The 19,813-nt window shown below is 48.0% G+C and overlaps 1 protein-coding gene across 2 annotated transcripts in view; it reads right to left on the minus strand.

The window, feature by feature from the left end:
* LOC309866295 (uncharacterized protein) overlaps window positions 1-18,261 on the minus strand; it is a 60,245-nt gene extending 41,984 nt beyond the window's left edge. Inside the window, exons 1-5 of one of the 2 annotated variants that reach the window (XM_082733903.1) lie at window positions 18,083-18,261; window positions 17,450-17,703; window positions 16,485-16,674; window positions 9,215-9,375; window positions 47-146 (exon numbers count right to left, since the gene is read on the minus strand). In XM_082733903.1, the coding sequence (XP_082590029.1) occupies window positions 47-146; window positions 9,215-9,375; window positions 16,485-16,674; window positions 17,450-17,703; window positions 18,083-18,247 (870 nt within the window). In that variant the 5' untranslated portion in view covers window positions 18,248-18,261. The other variant, XR_014312554.1, reaches the window with a different exon arrangement.
* Window positions 18,262-19,813: the final 1,552 nt, after the last annotated feature.

Here is a 19,813-nt window from a genome sequence, read left to right on the forward strand (position 1 = left end):
AGGGCTGGGTCACGTTGACCTTGGTGTCTAGCACTTGTCCACCTACCTGGCCCATGGGAGGTACTCCACAGATGTTCGCTGAGTGAGCGAATGACTCCCTCTGGTGTCCAACATCTCCTTCCAGGTAACTGGCCCTTTGCAAGTATCTGGTTCAAAAGCAGAGGCCACATTGTCACTCCAGATTAGAAACAACCTATGTCCCGCCACAATAGAATATAGAAATAAATTGTGGGATAGTCACACAGTAAAGATGATGTGCTATATGTGACCGCATCCAAAAATGGCGATGCCTTGCCCAAATAAAATGCTGGAAGATGCCAGACATGAAGGAGGATGCACCTTAGTCTTCTGTTTATATAAAGTCCCCAAACAGGTAAAACAAATCTGTGCAGATAGTAGTCAGAAGAGTGCTTCCCACAGGGCAGCTTCAAGGCCTGGGTGCCTGGTAATGTACATGGGCGCATGCAGTATGTGAATGAAAATACAAATATATATTTACATATCTCAGTGAATAGATTTTATACATATTATACAGTGATAAGTATTAAATAACATATGTTTGTACATACATAATATATAAATATATTAGAAAATACAAATGCATAAAATTATATATATAAACATTATGCATATAAATGTGTGTATGTGTGTGTATATATAAACTAGTTGAATAAAAGGTAAACAAACTAGGGGCCAGTCTGATGCTGGGGAGAAACCAGGTTCTCTGTCCCTCTGTCCTTCCTGTATGACTGCCCTGGGTCTGTCGCTTTGCAGGCTGTATACTGGTGGCCAGAGGCTTTGGTCCCTGCTGTCTTGGCCCCAGGCTCATATCCTTCCTGCCCGATCTCTCAGACAGGAATCTGTCTCTGTCCTGTCTCCAAAGGCCCAGACTCTGGGGAATGGAGACCCGTGGTTGCTGTAAAGAGCTGGCTTTCTGAAGACCCGGCCCCTCCCGGGATCGCCCCCTGCCAGAAGAGTTTGGATCGGGGGGGGGGGGGGGGGCTCTGGAAGTGAGCCTGGAAGGCGTATTAGAGACAGGAGTTGCTCTGCAGAGAGGCAGGTGAAGGCTTTGGATACAGGAGAGAATCTGGAGGAGGGGGTGGGGAGGGTCGTGACAAGCAGAAGGGAAGCAAGAGTGAGTGAGATGGGACGAGCCTGGGCACCAGGTGATGACATCCTTAGGGTCAAGGGGGGTTGGGAGTTTTTGATGCAACACTCAACTTTATTTTTTTTTTTAATATTATATTTATTTATTTATTTGACAGACAGAGATCACAAGTAGGCAGAGAGGCTGGCTCCCCGCTGAGCAGAGAGCCTGATGTGGGTCTTGATCCCAGGATCCTGGGATCACAACCGGAGCCGAAGGCAGAGGCTTTAACCCACTGAGCCACCCAGGCACCCTGCAACACTCAACTTTAAGTAGTGCAATTTTGCAACGGAAACCCCTTTGTGTCCCCTTCCTCCTGAAGCGCACACACACACACACACACACACACACACACACACAGCCTTGTCTGAGTTGGGGTTTAGGAAGGGAACCCAGGATGCCCCGTGTCAGGTTCACTGAGGTAGCCAACAAGGAGGGACAGGGCACCAGTCCTGAAATTGTGGCCAGAACTCAAAGCTGACCTGTGACTAAGGGGCTGTGATTCTCCTAGGACTCCTCACAAATCCTGGGAACGGTTTTGGTCTTGCATGGAAGACTGATTAAGAGCTTTCAGCCAATCTTATTTAGATTTTAAAGGGCTAGGAGATCACAGTGGACATCAAGGTCATGTATTAGTACATTTAAGTAGCTATTAAAGGTCTTAACTCCCTTACTTCATTATAAGTCCCTTGAAGGCAGAAATAGTTTATCTCAGCATCTCCCATGAACCCCAGAGCGTGCTCAGGAATAAATCCATTTCCTGAAGTCTCTGAGAAGGACAGGTTGACACACAATACTTTATGCACTTCGAACATATCTTCAAGCAGGTACCACCTTGTCACAACAGCGGCCCAGAAAGAACCAGCTTGTGACTTGACAGCGGCACGATATTTCTGTGTGCGTAACTGTGCCTGGTCATAAACCAGGTGTGTGGTGATGCCCATTTCTCACTGAGGAAATGAAGGTTCTGGAAAAAGATGGAACTTCTTCCAGACACATGATTAGTAAGTGGGGGCAAATAGAACAATTGTTTTCATTCTGCTGGCCACATCATACTTCTAAGTTACTTGCCAATCACTGAAACACTCATGAAACGACTGCCCCCCAATCTGAGGCCAGGCTTAGCAGGGGAAGACATCCCTCTGCCCTCCTCCCTCCCTGCTGTTGGGAGAAGCTCACGCATCCCATGGCTGGGGGTCAACTGGGCTGAGAAGGGACCTCCAGCCCACAGGCCACTTAGGGTGCCACTACCCCCAAATGACCCTGTCCAAGAGCACCTTGGGGCTCCCGTTCATTCATTCATTCATTCATTCACTCACTGAGTGGATACTGTACATTGAGAGAGACTTGCAGTGGGCTCTGGGAGGAAGGTGTGAACCAGACTCTTCTCCCCTAAGGAGTTCTCAGTCTGGTGCAGGAATCTTTGGAAGTGGGAAGGCTCGAATTCTAGTGAGCCTGGGAAGGAAAGCTGACCTGGCTTTGGGGGTCCCGGGGCCAGTACTCTCTCAATTTCAGAGTTGGCCAGGAGGAAGGGAGAGGCAGGATATGCAGGAGAGGGGAACAGCACGTGCGGCAGCCCGAGGTCAGAGAGAGCCCAAAACACTTAGCGAACTGTGACTGGCTCTAGCCAACGGAACGCAGAATGGTTGGAAGTGAGTGGAGCGAGCGTGACGTCCTCACTCGGCCTGTGTGTGGTCCGTGGGACACTGGCACCTCGGTCAGGTGAGAACACAGCCCCTTTCGATAGCACGGCTCTCTTGCACACATCATACACCAGTAGTCCGCCATGCCCCCCAGCTCAGAGGCGCATCCCAAGCCCTCCCAGTGGATACTGGCATCTCTTTCACCAGATCTGAGATAAGAATAGAAATCCCCGCCCCCATCACCTCCACGGGGTAGTGCTTTCTAAAACCCTTTCCCCAAACCCAACCCTCTTTTGGAGGTGACGGTCATCAAAGGGTCACAGACTGATTTTTCCATCTGCCTTTTACAAGTCCTTGATGGTTAGAACATGACCATCTCTGATACAATTCACACATACGCCTGTCCAGAGGGAACTGCAGAAAGGATGGATAAGAAGGAAGAAGGCCAGGAAGCCCCAGAATGAGCCTCGGCGGTGGGAAGGGAGGCCCTGCAGGAGAGTGTACCTGAGGGCTCTGGGTGGGGGAACACAGTCTGTGTGTGCAGCTCAGCCTCGGAATCTGCAAGGTTCAGGTCCCTGCTCCCCAGCAACTAACTGCACAGTGTCTGAGTCTCTTTTCTCATGTATAATACAGGAACTATAAGACCTAACTCACAGGACAAATGACAAAAGACACAGTGAGTCTGATCGATCCATGAAGGTAACGTGGTGCAAACCCAGCAGCCAGCCCTCCATGAGAGTGGGGGCCCCCAGCCCCGGGGGTTCGGCTTCCCCCTACATGGTCTCCTCTGGCTAAAGGGGCTCTGAGGTGACAGCTGCCAGCCTCCCAACTCCTTGCCCCATGAACAGCTTTCAGGCACTTCAAGATCAGGGACATTCTTTTTTTGTTTTCAACTCCTGGTTTACCACAAATCCAAGAATTGGGCTTCAACCTTCTGAAATCTGAACAACGAAGAAAAGAATCATGATCCAAGATAGGAAAAAAGCCCAGAAAAATCTACCTCTGCCCAAAGCTCTCGGACTTGAAGCCTTGGACAAGCCAGTCTAACCTTGGGGCCTCAGTTTCCTCCTTTAGAAAAGGAGGGAAACTCTGAGACATGCCAAGACAGGTACTGACCCTGCCCTCGCAGACAATGTTTAGACTTGGACGGACCCAACGGCCCTCTGCCTTGTCAGCACGTTGTAGTAATTTCCCGGGGCTTCCAGAACAACAGACCATAGACAGAGAGCTTAATCAACAGCCTTTATTGTCTTTCAGCTTCGGAGACCAGAAATCTGAGATCAAGGTGTTGGCTGGGTAGGCTCCTCCTCAGTGGGTTGTGAGAATCTGTTCCATGTGTTTCCCCTAACTTCTGCGGGGTTTCCTGGCAATCTCTGGCATCCTTGGCTTCTAGAAGCATCGCTCCCATACCTGCCTTCATTCTAACGGAGTCCTCCTAGTGCGTGTGTGTCTCTGTCTCCAAATTTCTCCTTTTTATCAGAACATCAGTCATATTGCATATGGGGCCCACCTGAATCGAGTAGGACCTCATCTCAGCTAATGACTTCTGTAATGACCCCATGCCCAAGAAAGGTCATATTCTGAGGTATTTCAGTGTCTGAAATAGGATTTCAATGTCTGAATTTTGAAGGGCTGCGGTTCAACCCACAGTATAAAATCAGCGATAATCCCGAGGGATAAGTGGGACGTGTGTGAAGGTCCTTGACACCTAACAGGCACAGTACAGAGTAGGAGCTCAACAAATACTGATCCCTTCCATCAGCATAAATGTCCCAAGCCCTACTCTGTGATTCTTTACTCAGGCTTTTCTCGCTCACCACCTCCCTCTTGCCCCACAGAGCCAACAATTTTGATTTCACTTAATCTATTCTCTAAAAGGAAGTTTGCCATGGAAGTCTGTTTAGGGGCAACACGTTGGTGCCCCTGAAACTGTGGCACATTCATGACCCAAAAAGCCCAGCCTCACCATGAAAATAAAGGATGTGACCGCTGCGTGGAGGTTGACACTTCTCAGGTACCACTCTGGACCGTCGGCGGACTAGAGCGTGAACGAGTGCACCCTGTCTCCGCTCCCCGTCTTGTCGGCTTTGATGCACAGGCTGTATAATTCAAGTCATTAATTTTTTTCCATTCAGTGCACTGCCAATTTCTTCTCATTTTGTTCCTGGAAATCTCTTGTGTGCGTCTTCTAAATTTAAAATAAATACACTGTACATAATTGGATGCTAACCAGACAACACTGAGCAATCATACGTTCTCATTGATTCTGCAGATGTAGTCGCCTCAGACATGAGTGGGAAAGGTCTCTGCGTGTTCCGGATGAAATGTTAAATGGGACAAGCTGCCTTCACTTTCTTTCAATAGCAAAGTTCTTGTACCAAAAATAGACATCCAAATTGTTCTAGTTGCTACAATGTTGTGCTCCCAGGGCTGAGCAGAAAGAGCTTAAGTGTAGACCTGAAGAGATCAGAGAGCTCTGGCTGCAAACCTACCATGAAGAGGCTGTATAACACCAAATAAGCAGGTATCCTGTGAATTTCAGCTATGCAATTAAGAGACTGTCCCAGATCTTTTTTTTTCCCCCCCAAACATGGATGCATCCTTGAAATGATTTTTAAGGATGAGAATGTGATATTAAGTAGCATCTTGTGGAAGAGATAGAAACACACATGGAAGAATCTATTTGTTTGCTTACATTTCCTGGTCCTCTTGCTAGTAGGAGTCACGTGCTAAGATCCGGCCAGTGACTCACGAGCAGCCACAATGGGCGTCACTTACAGTCTGAGAGGGTGGGAAATCCATACACAATTCTCCAGACTTTCCTCCTCACACCTGGTGACGGAAGGTGCCATGTATTGCAGATGGCTGAGCCTGCATAGCCTGGGGCCCCAAGGGACCTGGTGAGGGAGGCCCTCCTGCCAACCTGTGCAGGACACAGAGCAGGTGTGAGACAGAAACCGTTGATGTGTTAAGACACTGAGATTATTTCTAATACATCGTATTCCAGATTGACCCATACACATCTTATAGGGATAAAAATCATTTCCTTTTAATTTCTACTTAATTCTTTGTCAAGGAGAAAGTCTCCATTGGTGGTAGTAGGTCTTAAAACACTTCTCTTCCTTTTATAATCTCATTTTTCCACCAAATGAGCTCAGATTTTGGGCTCAGTGTTCCTCACAGGCAGTAATAGGCGGTGTGTTAGGCGGCTCTGGCTGCCGAGACAAGGTACACATGTTGGTGGGCTTAGACAGCAGATGTTTATTTTCTCCAGATTCTGGAGGCTGGAAGTCCAAGATCAAGGTGTGGGTGGGCTTGATTTCTTCTGAGGCCTCACTCCTTGGCTCCTCTTCTTATTTTGTGTTCATTGCTCCTCTCCATGGCACACATGTCTGGTGTCTCTGTATCCTAATCACTTTATTTTTTTTTAAGATTTTATTTATTTATTTGACAGAGAGAGAGATCACAAGTAGACAGAGAGGCAGGCAGAGGAAGAGGGAGAAGCAAGCTCCCCGCCAATTAGAGAGCCCGATGGGGGGCTCAATCCCAGGACCCCAAGACCATGACCCTAGCCGAAGGCAAAAGCCCAACCCACTGAGCCACCCAGGCGCCCCTCCTAATCACTTCTTATAAGGACATTAGTCATATTGGATCAGGGCCACCTTAACAACCTGACTTGAACTTACATACCTCTCAGGTCCTATCCCAAAATCACAGTCTGAGGTACTACGGTCTAAGACTTCAACAGGAATTGGGAGAGGGGGGCACAATTCAGCCAATAAGACCAAGCTAGATTTTTATTTAGTTTTCACTGGTTTTTGGAAGGGTGGGGATCACTTTCTACTTATGGCAACCATGCCAGTTTTCTACTGATTATGATGCATAGTTTTCTTAAAATATAAATGCATTTAAGTAGAAAGATGGACTTGAAGAAACATGTAAGAATTAATAGTATGCCCAAAATTGTCATGGGAGATGCAAATCACTAAATTTTGGGAAACACTGGCTAGGTGATTTCTTTTTTTTTTTTTTTTTTAAAGATTTTATTTATTTGTCAGAGACGGAGAGAGAGTGCACGAGCACAGGCAGACAGAGAGGCAGACAGAGGCAGAGGGAGAAGCAGGCTCCCCACCGAGCAAGGAGCCCGATGCGGGACTCAATCCCAGGACCCTGGGATCATGACCCGAGCCGAAGGCAGCTAGCTGCTCAACCAACTGAGCTACCCAGGCGTCCCTGGCTAGGTGATTTCTATCCATACAGCTTTTTCTTATATAATTTTATTCATTTATGCATCCATTTAACTGAGTGCCTCTTAAATACCTCATTGGTATTAGACATCAGGGTGGTTGTAGGGTCAAAGAAATAGTGTTAGGAGAGCAGAGAAGGAAAAATTCAATCCTGCCTGGGGGAAATCAGGAAAGACTTCCCGGAGGTGGTGATAAACAGTATATTTTGGACTTCTCAGCCATACCCAAACCCACAGATCACAAACACTATCTCCTCATCCTTGACTTGAGAGTTTTTGAATTTTGAATGTGTGCATAACACTGTGATAGGTGCTACCAAGAAGATACTGTAACTTTAAGAACAGGGAAGATGCTAATTAGCCACAGAAACCACGCATAAAATTCATGACATGTGTTTAAGGTTGTACTTCCCCCAGAGATGATTTTTTAAATGTTGATTTTTTTTTTCTCCCCTTGATTAGGAACCTTATGTTTTCCTAGAGTCTAGTTGTCTGATAGAAAATACAGACTGGAAAAATTCAGTCATAATTGCGAAAATATATTTCTTAATCAAATGTAACCACAGGGGGAAAAAAACTTTCATTGAATAAGCTTTTCTGAGAAGAGACTATTTCCTGGGGGGTTAATTCATCAGGCACTCTCATCATTAGTCCCTGATTTGGTCATTCGATGAAGTGCAAATATTGAGCTCCTACTCTTTGTGGGGACTATTCTAGAAGGTACAGATACTGTGGGGAATCAGGCTGGCTAGGTGCTTTCTCATGGGGCTTCCATTCTAGCAAGAGAAACTGACAAGAAGCAAACACGCAGATATATGGGGGATATTAGAATGAAATAAATGCTTGGAGAGAATTAAAACCAGAAGACACGGTAGGGGATAGTGGGGTTGGGGGGTTTGGGGTTGGGGGTGGTGGCTGCATTAGATTGGGATGTTGGGAAAAACTCTCCAAGGGGCTACTTAAGGAACAAGAAGAACCCGATGGGAAGATGATTCCAGGCCCAATGAAGAGCTGACTAAAGGCCCCCAAGGTACCGATGAGTGTGTGCCTTTGAGGAACGGAAAGCAGGCCTGTCTCTGCAGCCCTGTGAGCAGAGGGTAGTTGGGGACAGTGAGGTCAGGGAGGAAGGCAGAACCAGATTCAAGCCTGACCATCTGACTTTTGCTCCAGCACAGCACACGTCATAGAAGCGACTTGCCAGTGCCTTCAAAAAAACACGGTCAGGCATTCGCTTTTCTCTCATGCTAGTCTCCCAGCTTTTAGCTGACTTTCTCCTTCATCCAGCAGAAATATGTAAGTAATTCCCACCCACCCCCCCAACTAAGACATACAGCCTTTTCTTCTTCTCTAGAGATTAGTCAGCTATGAGAAACGATTTTAGGAAATAGCTCATTTGTCTCATTCCTAATTAGTGGAACAATTACTCTTTTTTCTCTTATGAGCATTCTTTAAAAAACAATAGCATAATTTTCATAATCCTGTCTGCAGTGGTATTTTCGCGGGGAAGCTAGTGTTAAGGGACCCCGATGGATGAACGGGTCTACGGAAACTCTGGGGTTTGGTAGATGTAGGGGTGAGCTGGGAACAGTGGACGAGGGTGGTTTTCTTTCCTTCTGCAAGCCCGCCTTGTCACCTGCTTCTCTTCATCCCCAGTGGCACCATCCCAGACGAGACCTCTTTATTTCACAACTGGACTGTTGCAACAGTCGGTCCCTGTGCCTCTGAGCTATTTTCTTTCTCGTTTCTTCTGTGTGCTGCTATCAGATTCATCTTCCTAAACCACCTCTTCCTTCATATCATTCCCTCACTAGAGAACTTACAATGGCTCCCCACCGCCTCCCAAATCAGGCTCCTCGGTCTGACATCCACCCTCATGAATGTGGCCTTTTAGATTTATGTGAGCAAATATGGTATTTCTTTCAAGGTAATGTGTTTCAGGTTCCGGCAGAGCACCTCTGATTTGTGTAAAACATCCCTCATGCTGGAAATGTCAGCATCGCCTGTAAGAATTCATGAAAGTGGAGAAGCAAACAAAATTAATAGTCTATAAAAGCAAGCACTTCCACCCAACTCACCAATCAGGTGTGACACGCAGGACCCACATCACGATGGTCCTACCAGGTGGGAAAAAAGGAAAATTGGGCGTTAAGTTCAATTCACACAAAGGAAATACTCCACCTGGTTAGAAGGTTGGCTGTGCATGTACAGGTGTGACTCAGGAAAATACTGAATCGGTGTTTAAAATAGGTCTTGTACGAATCTGTGTCACACAGAGGCTGTGATAAATGCGCCTTCAGATTCCGGGAGTCTGACAGAATAGTTTGTTTCTTGCTCACGTTCTGGGGGGAAGGGGGGGAGGGGAAGGTGTTTCCCAGGCAGGTGTTTCTGGCTGACGGTCAGCTTTCTTCCACATGGCCCTTCGGAGTCCCATCGTGGTCAGGGTCATCTGCTGGAGGAGGGGGAAAAGCCCTGGTGTGGAGAAGGCCAACTTCCTTCTGAACCATCCTGGCCCCAAAATGGTACCCATCACCGGGGTTCAGTCCTCCCGGTTTGAACCACGGCACCTAGACATAAAGGCATCCGGGAGAGGAGGTGGTGGCTGGGCAGCCACTTTCCAAGAACAACCCTGGACTGTGGGAGGGAGAGCAAGGATTTTGATGGACAGCTAGGTGCTCCTGCTGTCAAGCCTCTGGCAGGTTTATGTCAAGATCAATGGTCATTTAGTCCTCGGGCTAAATGTTCCCTGTAATGTTGCGGCCCTCGGGCAGAACCTGGTAAATAAAAGCACGCTTATTTTCCTAAAAGCTGGGTTTTAGGACATCACTCCACCTGGTTAGCTCCTAATCAGTCTCCAGATGTCAGCTCGCTTGTCACATCTGCTGTGAAGCCATCCCTCGTGGGTCTGCCTGAGTCACAGCTCTGTTCTCCACGGGCTTCTAGCCCCCACACGCTTTGCGTCTGCAGCACAGCCTTGTTGCGTTTCATGTTCGCGTGCGTGGTGCTTGGTGGAGGCCCGAAGTTCTACGAGGGCAGGTCTTTCCAACTGTTTTCCCACCACCTCATTCCCAGTCTCTAGCCCAGGAGCAGGCATACAGTTGGTGCTCACTATCGAACGACAGGGCTAAGTTGATTTAATAACGTTTGTTCATTGTCAAAAAATGGGAAATGCAGATAAAGAAAAAGAAAATGAATTTTAAAACTCATCTGAAAGCTCCTAGATCAGTCAGCAATTGCTGAGCCAATGCCATGTCCCACATCCAAAAATCTCAGGGCCTTACGACAACAGACGCTACCTTCTGAGTTTTGTGAGTTGGCTGTCATGGCTTGGCTTCAGACTTTGGGTTAATCCAAGTCTACTCCTCATAGGTCTTTGCTCAAGACTGAAGCTTAAAGATTAGCCCCTGCCTGGGGTAGGTTCCTCTCGCAGTGCCAGACAGCTGGGCAGGTGGTCAAGCCAAGCCACATAAGCGCATTTAAAATCTCTACTCCGGGGCTCCTGGGTGGCTCAGTGGGTTAAGCTGCTGCCTTTGGCTCAGGTCATGATCTCAGGGTCCTGGGATCAAGTCCCGCATTGGGCTCTCTGCTCAGCAGGGAGCCTGTTCCTCCTCTCTCTCTCTCTCTCTCTATCTACTTGTGATCTCCCTCTGTCAAATAAATAAATAAAATCTTAAAAAAAATAATAAAATAAAACCTCTACTCGGGGGTAGTATACGTTTTGACCATCCACATTCTACTGGGCAAAGCAATATGGTCATGTGAGACAGGAAAAGATTCAGCTCAGTGAATTTGGCAAGGATAGGGAGAGATGGGAGACTTATTTTTTTAAAAATGGCAATTTACCCCATTTGCGTGCTGACTTTTTTCTCCAGAGATGTTTAAATATTATGTGTGTGTACATAAATATTTCAATACTTCATAGTGCCTTGTAACAGTATAATATTTAATACTAGAGAGATCCTGAGGGGAGGGGCATTGCCAAAAATGGGCTCCAATGGATATGGAGTATTTTATTAATTGTTCTAGTGATTCACCAAAAAAAATTGCAAAATAATCTTTTCAGTCTAAACAGTGCTAAAACCATGCCCTGGCTTTATTTATAGCTACTTTTAAAAATAAATGAATTGTGACTCATTAATAAGTGTAGCAAGAATAACAAAGCTGCGACTTCCTGCCTTCAAATGCTGCCATCCCAGAACCATTCTAGTAAGAAACACACACACAAACATTTCGTCACCACTCAAGCTGGTTCTGGTGCTTAACAGTTCTCGGTGATGAGAAGTCCTTTGATCTCTCAGCAGTAGACACAGAAAACCACAGGTCATCCCTACCACGAACCCTTCCTTCAGATCCCCTTTAAATGCCTTGCAAGTGACAGGAGCTGATTTCTTCTACGGATCAACAATAACCAAGTACTTAAAAGTCTCGCTCTCTCTTTCTAAGCTTTTGGTGTATTCAAATAAAACCGAGGCCTTAAATCCTGACTTATTAAATAAGAAGGAAATGGTTTACTGTGATCTTAACGTTGAAGCTGCTCAGATGTCAGGGTGAAAAGTGAAACAGAAAATCAAGGACAAAGGACATCTTAAATGCCTCTTGGCACGTTTATATTTGCGGGGGAGGGGGGGTGGGAATGTTACTTGTTCAAACATTGACGTTGCTACATTTCCACTTCTATCAAAGCTAACAAATAGTACACATGGATTCTTTTACCCTGTTTCCTTTGTATTATTTTAAGTCACATTCTTTCTATCTTGAGTTGAAAGGGGGCTAAATTAAAATAAATATAACACAAGACTCAAGGTTTGAGTTAACTCTAATTAGAAGTTTCGGATTTCAAGCAACCAAAAGTCAGCCCGAGTGACCCAGTCTCTCCAGAGAAGCGTAGGAGATAGTGTGCAGGACAGTGCCTGGCCCAGTGCCCAATGGGTAAGTCCTGGCCACTTAACTGTGAGTTCGAACCATTCTCCTTTTCTCCAAGGAGGAACTGGATTAGGGTCACAGAATTCTATTTTGAGACATTGGCCAGCAAACTGGTGTTATAAAGACAGGAAAACAATTCCCTGTCTTCCTAGATACTCTGGGCCTGTTTGGTTAGAATCTGGCACCTTTCTGTCTCCTGCTTGACGAAGACCCCCCCCCCCACCCCTTGCCTTCTTTACCAGGACCCATGGGTTCTGCCCTGCCTGCCTACCCCCTCATTGGATGGCTGCCAGTGCCAGTGGCCTGCAGTCCTCCCTGAGAGGTGCCACCCAGTTAATCTGAAAAGATGGCAATCCCACAAGAAAGGCCTCTCCTCCCGGGCCTTGACTCCCGTCTCACTGCTGTTAATTCTGCCAGCTGAGAAAAGGCAACACCTAGAAAGCCCAGGAAGGGCATAGTCAGTATCAGAGCAGTGATGGGAACTGCTCAATATCAGAACAGTGGTGGGAAATCATCTCTCAGGAAACGTGCCCTCTGTTTCTGCTTGAGCAGTGTTTTGATGATCTCTTCCTACTTAATGAACCACCCTCCAAATTAGCAGCTTAAAACAATAACAACCATTTTTCTCCCTCTCAGTTCTGGGGTGACCAGGTGGCTCTTCTGCGGCTGGTGCGGACGCCCTCTCATGTGCTTGCAGCCAGATGGCAGCTGAGGCTAGAGTCGTCGGGATGCTCGGCCCTGGAAAACCCGGCCTCGCTTTCTCTCCGTGGAGTCTCAGGGCCTCTTCCTCCCACCCAGTGTCTCCAGCCAGGTAGTCAGACTTGTCACCTGGCATTTCAAGGGCTCCCAAAAAGCACAAAGGGAAAGCTGCTGGACCAACTCCATTCTCGGGCCCTGGACCGGCATAGTGCTTTCACTTGGCCTCAGCGATCCCATGGTCAGGGGAAGGGAGATAACCTCCATCTCTCAGTCGGGGTGCAGGGAGCAGGAGACTGACCAAGAACTTGTGGCCATCCTCACCCACTGCAGCAAGGCTGTGAAAGGACTTGTTTTTTAATACACTGTCTCTAGCCGTTCACCCAGTGTCGGTCCTTCTTGGATGGGCACGATTCTCTCAGGTTGCCGTCTTATTCTTGGCTTGGTCTTCATTAGAATGTTGACATCACTGGGCCCCTTGGCCTTGCTAACCGTCCTCATTACTATGTGCTTTCACTTCATTAGCAGACATCCCTTTCCCTTGGAAAATTGCATAACACGGGCATGTGTGCATGTGCACACGTGTGTGTGTGTGTGGAGTGTATGCACATATTCACTAGGGAACAAAATGCATGATAATAAGGAAGGGAAAGCAGTTGAATAACATAGAGCCCTGTATGAGGCTGCAAATTCTGGGGACTCCAAACTTTTCGGAGGTAATGTTTATGAGGTTCTTAAGAAGAAAAAAAAAACAACTTGGGAGATAGGGCATTTTAGTCAATAATTAACATGGCTTACTGGTATCAGGGACTGTTTCGATGGAGAACATATTGCAAGAGGAAATTCCCATCTTGCCAACCTTTTCATCAAGCCTATTAAGCTAATGATTTTATTTTAACAATGGCTTTCCCCACAGCCAGCCTGTCTTGGGTATAGACTGCCAGACATGGTTACTAAACACCCAGAGACTCAAGCAATTATAGAAAATGCTATGTTAAGTCCTCTTGTATCATCTCCTGGGCAATAAGCTGGCTAACATCAGTCCCATGGGTTCTAGAAGCTTCTGCTTTCACCAGCGTGAGCTCTGACTTCCTTCAGGTACCTCCCGTCACTTCCGTCGAGGACTTAGGCGAGACCTGGATGCCAATTGGGCACGGGAGCACCCCTCACCCCAGGTGGGACTCAGGGATCTGTGACAGTGTGGAGGGAGTCTCAAGGCTAACAAGGCCCTTCACTTTCCCGAGCAGCTGCTGGCAATTTACCGACACTCCTTTCCCTTGCCTGTGTGTGACCAAAGCTACACGTGTGTGAGGCTCTGAGCTTTAAGGTTGCACCTGAGCCACATGGCCGCCAATGCCCTTGGACAGCATTTTGACGTGGATGCCATTAGTTGGTGGCATCACCTCTCTTCTGGAGATCTTTTCTCCTCTGGCCCTTGTGTCCCCAACACCCTACCCTTCTTGTTGCTCTCCAACCACCTCTGCCTAACCCCCACTTCAGTCTGAGGTTTCATGTCCCTCAAATGCTCTCTGAGCCACTCCATGACAGTCCCCTCCCTCCTCCCCGTTCCTCTTACACCCTTAGGCTTTGCTCACATTTTTCTGCTTCTCTGGCCCTGTGGACATTAAATTTACCACTGGCGTTCAAGGCAACAGCCAGCCTTCCGGCCACTCTGTTCCAGTTCCACTTACACACAGACCATGGGCTTGCTAAGGAGTACCAAGGGCTGACTCACAGGGGAACATTCAAAAGGGAACAATCTGGGTCAGAGGAGAAAATGGTACCCCCTCCTCCCCTGTGCCAGAACCAGCCCCACCTGGCTCCCACCCCAGAACAGTGGCCATGATTTCAGTGGGAGGCAATTAACCCAATCAGCCCCGTCTTAGCTAATTATGATGGGGAGATTCCCCTCAGGAGGGAGTCAGATCTCTCTGGACCTACACACAAGCCTTATTTAGCAGGTCAACATTTCCTCAGATAATCAGGAAGAAAATATGTTGCAACATTCCTGGAACTTATTCCTTAAAAAATTTGAATTCTCGGCAACCCTCTTGGATCTCCTCCCTCTTTGTACTACCATTTTATTCTCACTTAATAAATCTTGCTTTGGGGGCACCTGGGTGGCTCAGTGGTTTAAGCATCTGCCTTCAGCTCAGGTCATGATCTCAGGGTCCTGGGATCGAGCCCCGCATCAGGCTCTCTGCTCAGTGGGGAGCCTGCTTTCCTCTCCCTCTGCCTGCCTCTCTGCCTACCTGTGATGTCTCTCTCTCTCTGTCAAATAAATTTTAAAAAATAAATAAATCTTGCTTTGCTACCCCCCCCCTGATTAAATTCTCCACACCCCCTGCTTCCACCCACAAATAAGGTGTCTGTAGGACAGCTACTAGTCCCAAGGGTGTCCTTCTTGGAATTAGAGATGTGGACTTTTCCTTAGGGCAGACTCACTCCACACCCAGGAGCCTGATGGGATGTTAGTGCCCCCTCCCTCTTACCAGTACCCACACTCATGCAGAAAATATTCTCCTCACTGAAATCACACAGCTCTGGACTTGTCATAATGCTTGAACACAAGTTTATCATTTTTGTCTATATTATATCTTGTTCTATAGAGGACTTGAGGCAATTTACAAGAATGCACAAAATCAAATTGAGAAATTACACATAAATAAAAATCAAATCCAAGGAAAATGTAAATACACGTGAGCAGTTTTCCTTTCTTGTTGACTTGAGAAAGCAAGAGTTTAAATAGACTGGTTGGTGCTTACTGAGAGCCACTCAATGGAATCACTCAGGGATTTTAAAAATAAGATTCTAGGGGTGCCTGGGTGGCTCAGTCAGTTAAGTATCTGCCTTCAGCTCAGGTCATGATCCTGGGGTCCTGGGATCGAGCCCCCACATTGGGCTCCCTGCTCAGCAAGAAAGCTTCTTCTCCTTCTGCTGCTCCCTCTGCTTGTGTCCTCTCTCTCTCTCAAATAAATAAACAAAATATTATTTGTAAAGGAAGTTTATGAGTCCCATTCCCCAGAAATCCTGACTTAATTGTTCTGGGGTGTGGCCTGGGCACTGGGCCTCATTAAAGCTGCCCAAGTGATTCTAACTTGCGGTCAAGGTTGAGGAACCACTGTTCTCCAGGGGAACCCACCAGTAGTATAACAAGAATACAAATTTAAATCTAAGCTTCCCAGCAGCTGACGCCAAAAGGGAAACTGATGCATTTCATAATACACATTGTCTCACAGATAAGCTTTTTCTGCCTTTGAAGTCCGAAGGAATTCACTAACATGTCTATTCTTCCAACATTTTCTATACAGCCGTGGACGTGCCCACATTCCTTGTATATATCTTCCTTTTTATGCAAATAGAGTCCTACTAGATTCTCTGTTCTGTAACTTGGTTTTTACAAGCACATCAACAGACAGATTTTAAGGAAACTTTTGGCAGACTCGATCTCAGAGAAACCCAGAAGAGGAGAGATGGCATCTATTCTCCCCTTCGGTAATTTGTAAGAAAAATAATGCCATAGCTTCTAGCTTTGTAAACCACAGACTTTATCCCCCAACCCCTCATTGTTTCTAGGCATTTCTGCCTCCTTGGTAGCATTAGTAATCCTCAGAACATAGGGTGCCCAGAAATCCAGGGCTGCCCAGAAATCCAGACCCAGCAGAGAAAGGTAGCCCTTTGGGGTAGCAGATGCTGTCAGCAAGTGAGGCAGTTGGATGTCCGCACAGCCCAACATTTGGGACCAAGAGAGGCAACAAAAGGGGACAGAACATGTCTTTCTTCTGAAGCAGTGTCTCATGACCCCAGAAATGTAGGCAAACTCTTCACTTACCTCCTTGAGGGTGGGGGTGACTGGGTGCTGAGGATGGCTGTCCAGACACATCTCCAATTCCAACCATCCAGACACGCCAGAATGTCGCTCTGTCTTGCAGTAAATGAAGACCAAAGGCTTCTGCTGAACAACCCCTGTGCCTTGGTGGCCTGAAACTTGTCTCCTGATTTGTCCCTGAGTCCACACAGGCCTAGCACAGAAAATGGAGCTGTGGCTAGTTTTGCAACCAAACCCAAGTCCATCTGCCCAGCGCCCACAAAGCCAATCACTGAGACGTCCAGCGTGCGGCCAGGAAAGGGGTTTACTCCACGGGCAGCCCACAGGGAGACAGGAGAGCAGGCCTGCCACCCACCTCACCCAAGGAGAGTCAGGGAAATCTAACCGCAAACAAAAGAGGCTGGGTAAAAAGTTGCAGCTGCTCTTACTAGTCTGCTGCTGGGAATTAGCCCCCTTAACCCTTTGCTCACTGGTTTCACTTGGGGCAAGATTTTATAACAATATCCCTCCTGTAAGCACAGAAAAGACAAGCTGACTGCTTCTTGGTGCTTGGAAGGAGGCAAACTCCACATGGGAGACATTGCTGGGTTTCTTTCTTTCTTTATTTTTCCCCAACTGCCAAATATCAATAGGACGAGGACAATCGGCAAGATGTTGAAATACTTCCAGACTGATGAACACTCACTATCCTGTGACGCCCCCGCCCCTGCTGCCCAGGCTGCCCCACCTCTCCTCAGGCTTGCCCAGCTCTCCGTAATCCAGCAGCTAAAGGGGGAGGGTCAGTCTCTGGGACATTCTCTCAGCCCCCTGACCCACATCCTGGCACTGGGGGGCGTTTTCAGTGCTGTGCCCGCATTCTGCAAACCCTCTTGGCCTCAACCTCCCCATCTGAGGCTCTTGGCACCGGGTAGACCCTCCGTGGATATTTGTTGAGTGCATGAATGAAGCCACAGCTCACTTTTGCTTACCTTTTGGTAACTGGACCAGGAGGCAGAGCCCGGGCCCTGCCCAAGAGCTGGTGGCTCTGCCAAGGGAGGGAGCTGAACTGAGAAAGTTCACTGACCCGTGAAGACTTGAGACAACATCCCTTTGGACGGGAGGGTGCCGCCGGGCGGCCCAGGCATGAAGCACCCCAAGGAGGGCTGGGCTCCACGTACACTTCAGCTTGAGTTCTCAGAGGCAGGCATGACCCCCAGGCGGAGGCCAGGACGAACGTGGGGCCCTGAGCAGGCGTTAGTAACCACAAACGTGCTGATATTAACATCCCAGCCAATCAAAGTTGGCTCTGGGAACATCGATATTTGCCAGGAAATGGGAAGGACTCCTGCCACCCCGCCCCGTCCGCCCTCTTTTCCTCTCCTTTTTCTTTTTTAAAACACATTCAGAAGTGTGTTAATGGCTGTTGAAGGAAATTATTGCCGTGGCAATCACGGCTCTCTGTGTGAAATGCCTTCAATGGGCCGCAGCCTTCCTCGCGGCGTGGTGGTGGTGGTGGGGGGGGACATTTGGATATTAAAACGCCACTGAGCTACATCTGCTGACGAGCAGCTCCTAATCACCTCGTGAGGCAGCGGGGGCCCAACCGCAGGTCCTCGACTCACCAATCCCTTCCTCGGGCAGGTTGTGGCCAGATGGTGGCTTCTTAGGCAAGGACAACAGAGAAGAGCGAATAAAGGGGTAGAAAAAGATCTGGCGAGAAGCCAACACAGAAAGAACCATTTGCTCACATGCTGCTCCAGGTGAGAACAGACCCAAGGGCCTGGCATCCAGGAGGTCTCATCTTCAGCTAAGTGGGGCCTTGGAAGATGCCTGTGGCCTTCTCATTAACGGTTACAGCCGCAGACGATAACCCCGCCTTTTAAAGGGGCATTGTAAGTGGGGCAGCGTCATCTGGGGGCGGCGGGGATGGGGGGAAAGAGTCCCTGGACCCGCGGATCTTTTCTCCTGCTTCTCCATCTTCCTCGGAGTCCTGCAGGCCGATTGGCATCAGGGACCCCCTTTCCCCTGCCTTCCATCAGAGCCTGGCCAGTGGGAGGCAGCAGCAGGATTTAGGAGGGTGGGAAGAGGAAGGTCAGGGAATAGATTCCGCAGCTCACTCCCTATAGAACCCCCTGCGGGGCGGCATCCGTCTTGGCGCTAGTGGCCATTTCCATTGGAGGGTTGTCTCTGTCATGCCACCCAGATGTAACAAGACTTCTAGATTCTCATAACTGCCCCCTCCACTTCCCCTCAGGCCTGGGGGAAGTAACGCCCCCTTCCCCACCCTGTACACACCGTTGCTAACCAGGTACTCACAGTCCCTGGCAGGGCCCCCCTCCCCGGTCCCTGCCGCACCTTTGAAAGCTGCTCTTTATAACACTCTCTCAAATCACTCAGCTCAAATGCGCCATCTGTCCCCTACCAGGCCCTGGCTGGCACACAGGTGCCCTCCGGTCTTCTCACACCTACCTTCTCCCAGACCTTTACGCCGATCCTGCAACGTTGTCATAACAATCTTCCTTCACAGAGAGGATGCTAGGTGACCTGCCAGAGGCCACTCATCCGGAGACAGGGTGATTCCTGGCATCAAAAACATTTTGGCTTCACTTCCAGGTTTAGATCCTGCTCAGTGCCCCTTAGGGTCTCTCAGAGCTCTTGGAGATCTGCCTGTGGGTCCCTAAATCCTTACCTCAATCCTTTCTGGTCTCCAGCTGCTTTATGAGCTAAACTTTGCTTACCATGCTTCTTTCAAAGCACTTCAATACCTATGATTCCGTTTAAGCCTTAGAACATGGATTTATTTGGATCCAAATCATTTCAAGGCATACTAAGAGCCTATAATTTGTAAGACATCCAGCAAGGGGGTTGCTGGCAGGGAACCAGGGGCTCTTGGATCATCCTTTGGTATACAGGCACAGTTTTGCTCAGGAATGTCACACAGAGGTATGGTACTGTCTCTACGGCGGGACCCAGTCTATCCATAGCATGGGCATCAAGGGGTCACTTCTCCTGGTGTGAAAGCCCTTTTAATAGATGGCATGACCCGTCTATATTAGGGTAAAACACACCTCCCTAAGAAAGCAATCCTAAGGTGCAGTGGCTTAAGAACATGGATTTGTAAATTTCTTATTTATCTAACTGTCCCATTTGAATGTTCCAGGCCAATAGGCCACTCTTTTCCATGCAGCCATCATGGAAAGTACCAGGGTTTGTCTCTGCCTCCCCAAGAGCAGTGCTCCTTAAAGTGTGGTCTGCAGAAAGTTCAAGCATGCAAACTTCTTGATAGCCAAACCACGAATTGAGTCATGACATCGAGAATAAGCTTTCGGAAACTTAACTGCAGTTTGGCATTT

Source organism: Mustela nivalis, assembly GCF_964662115.1.
Source record: "Mustela nivalis genome assembly, chromosome: 6".
Taxonomy (NCBI): Eukaryota; Metazoa; Chordata; class Mammalia; order Carnivora; family Mustelidae; genus Mustela; species Mustela nivalis.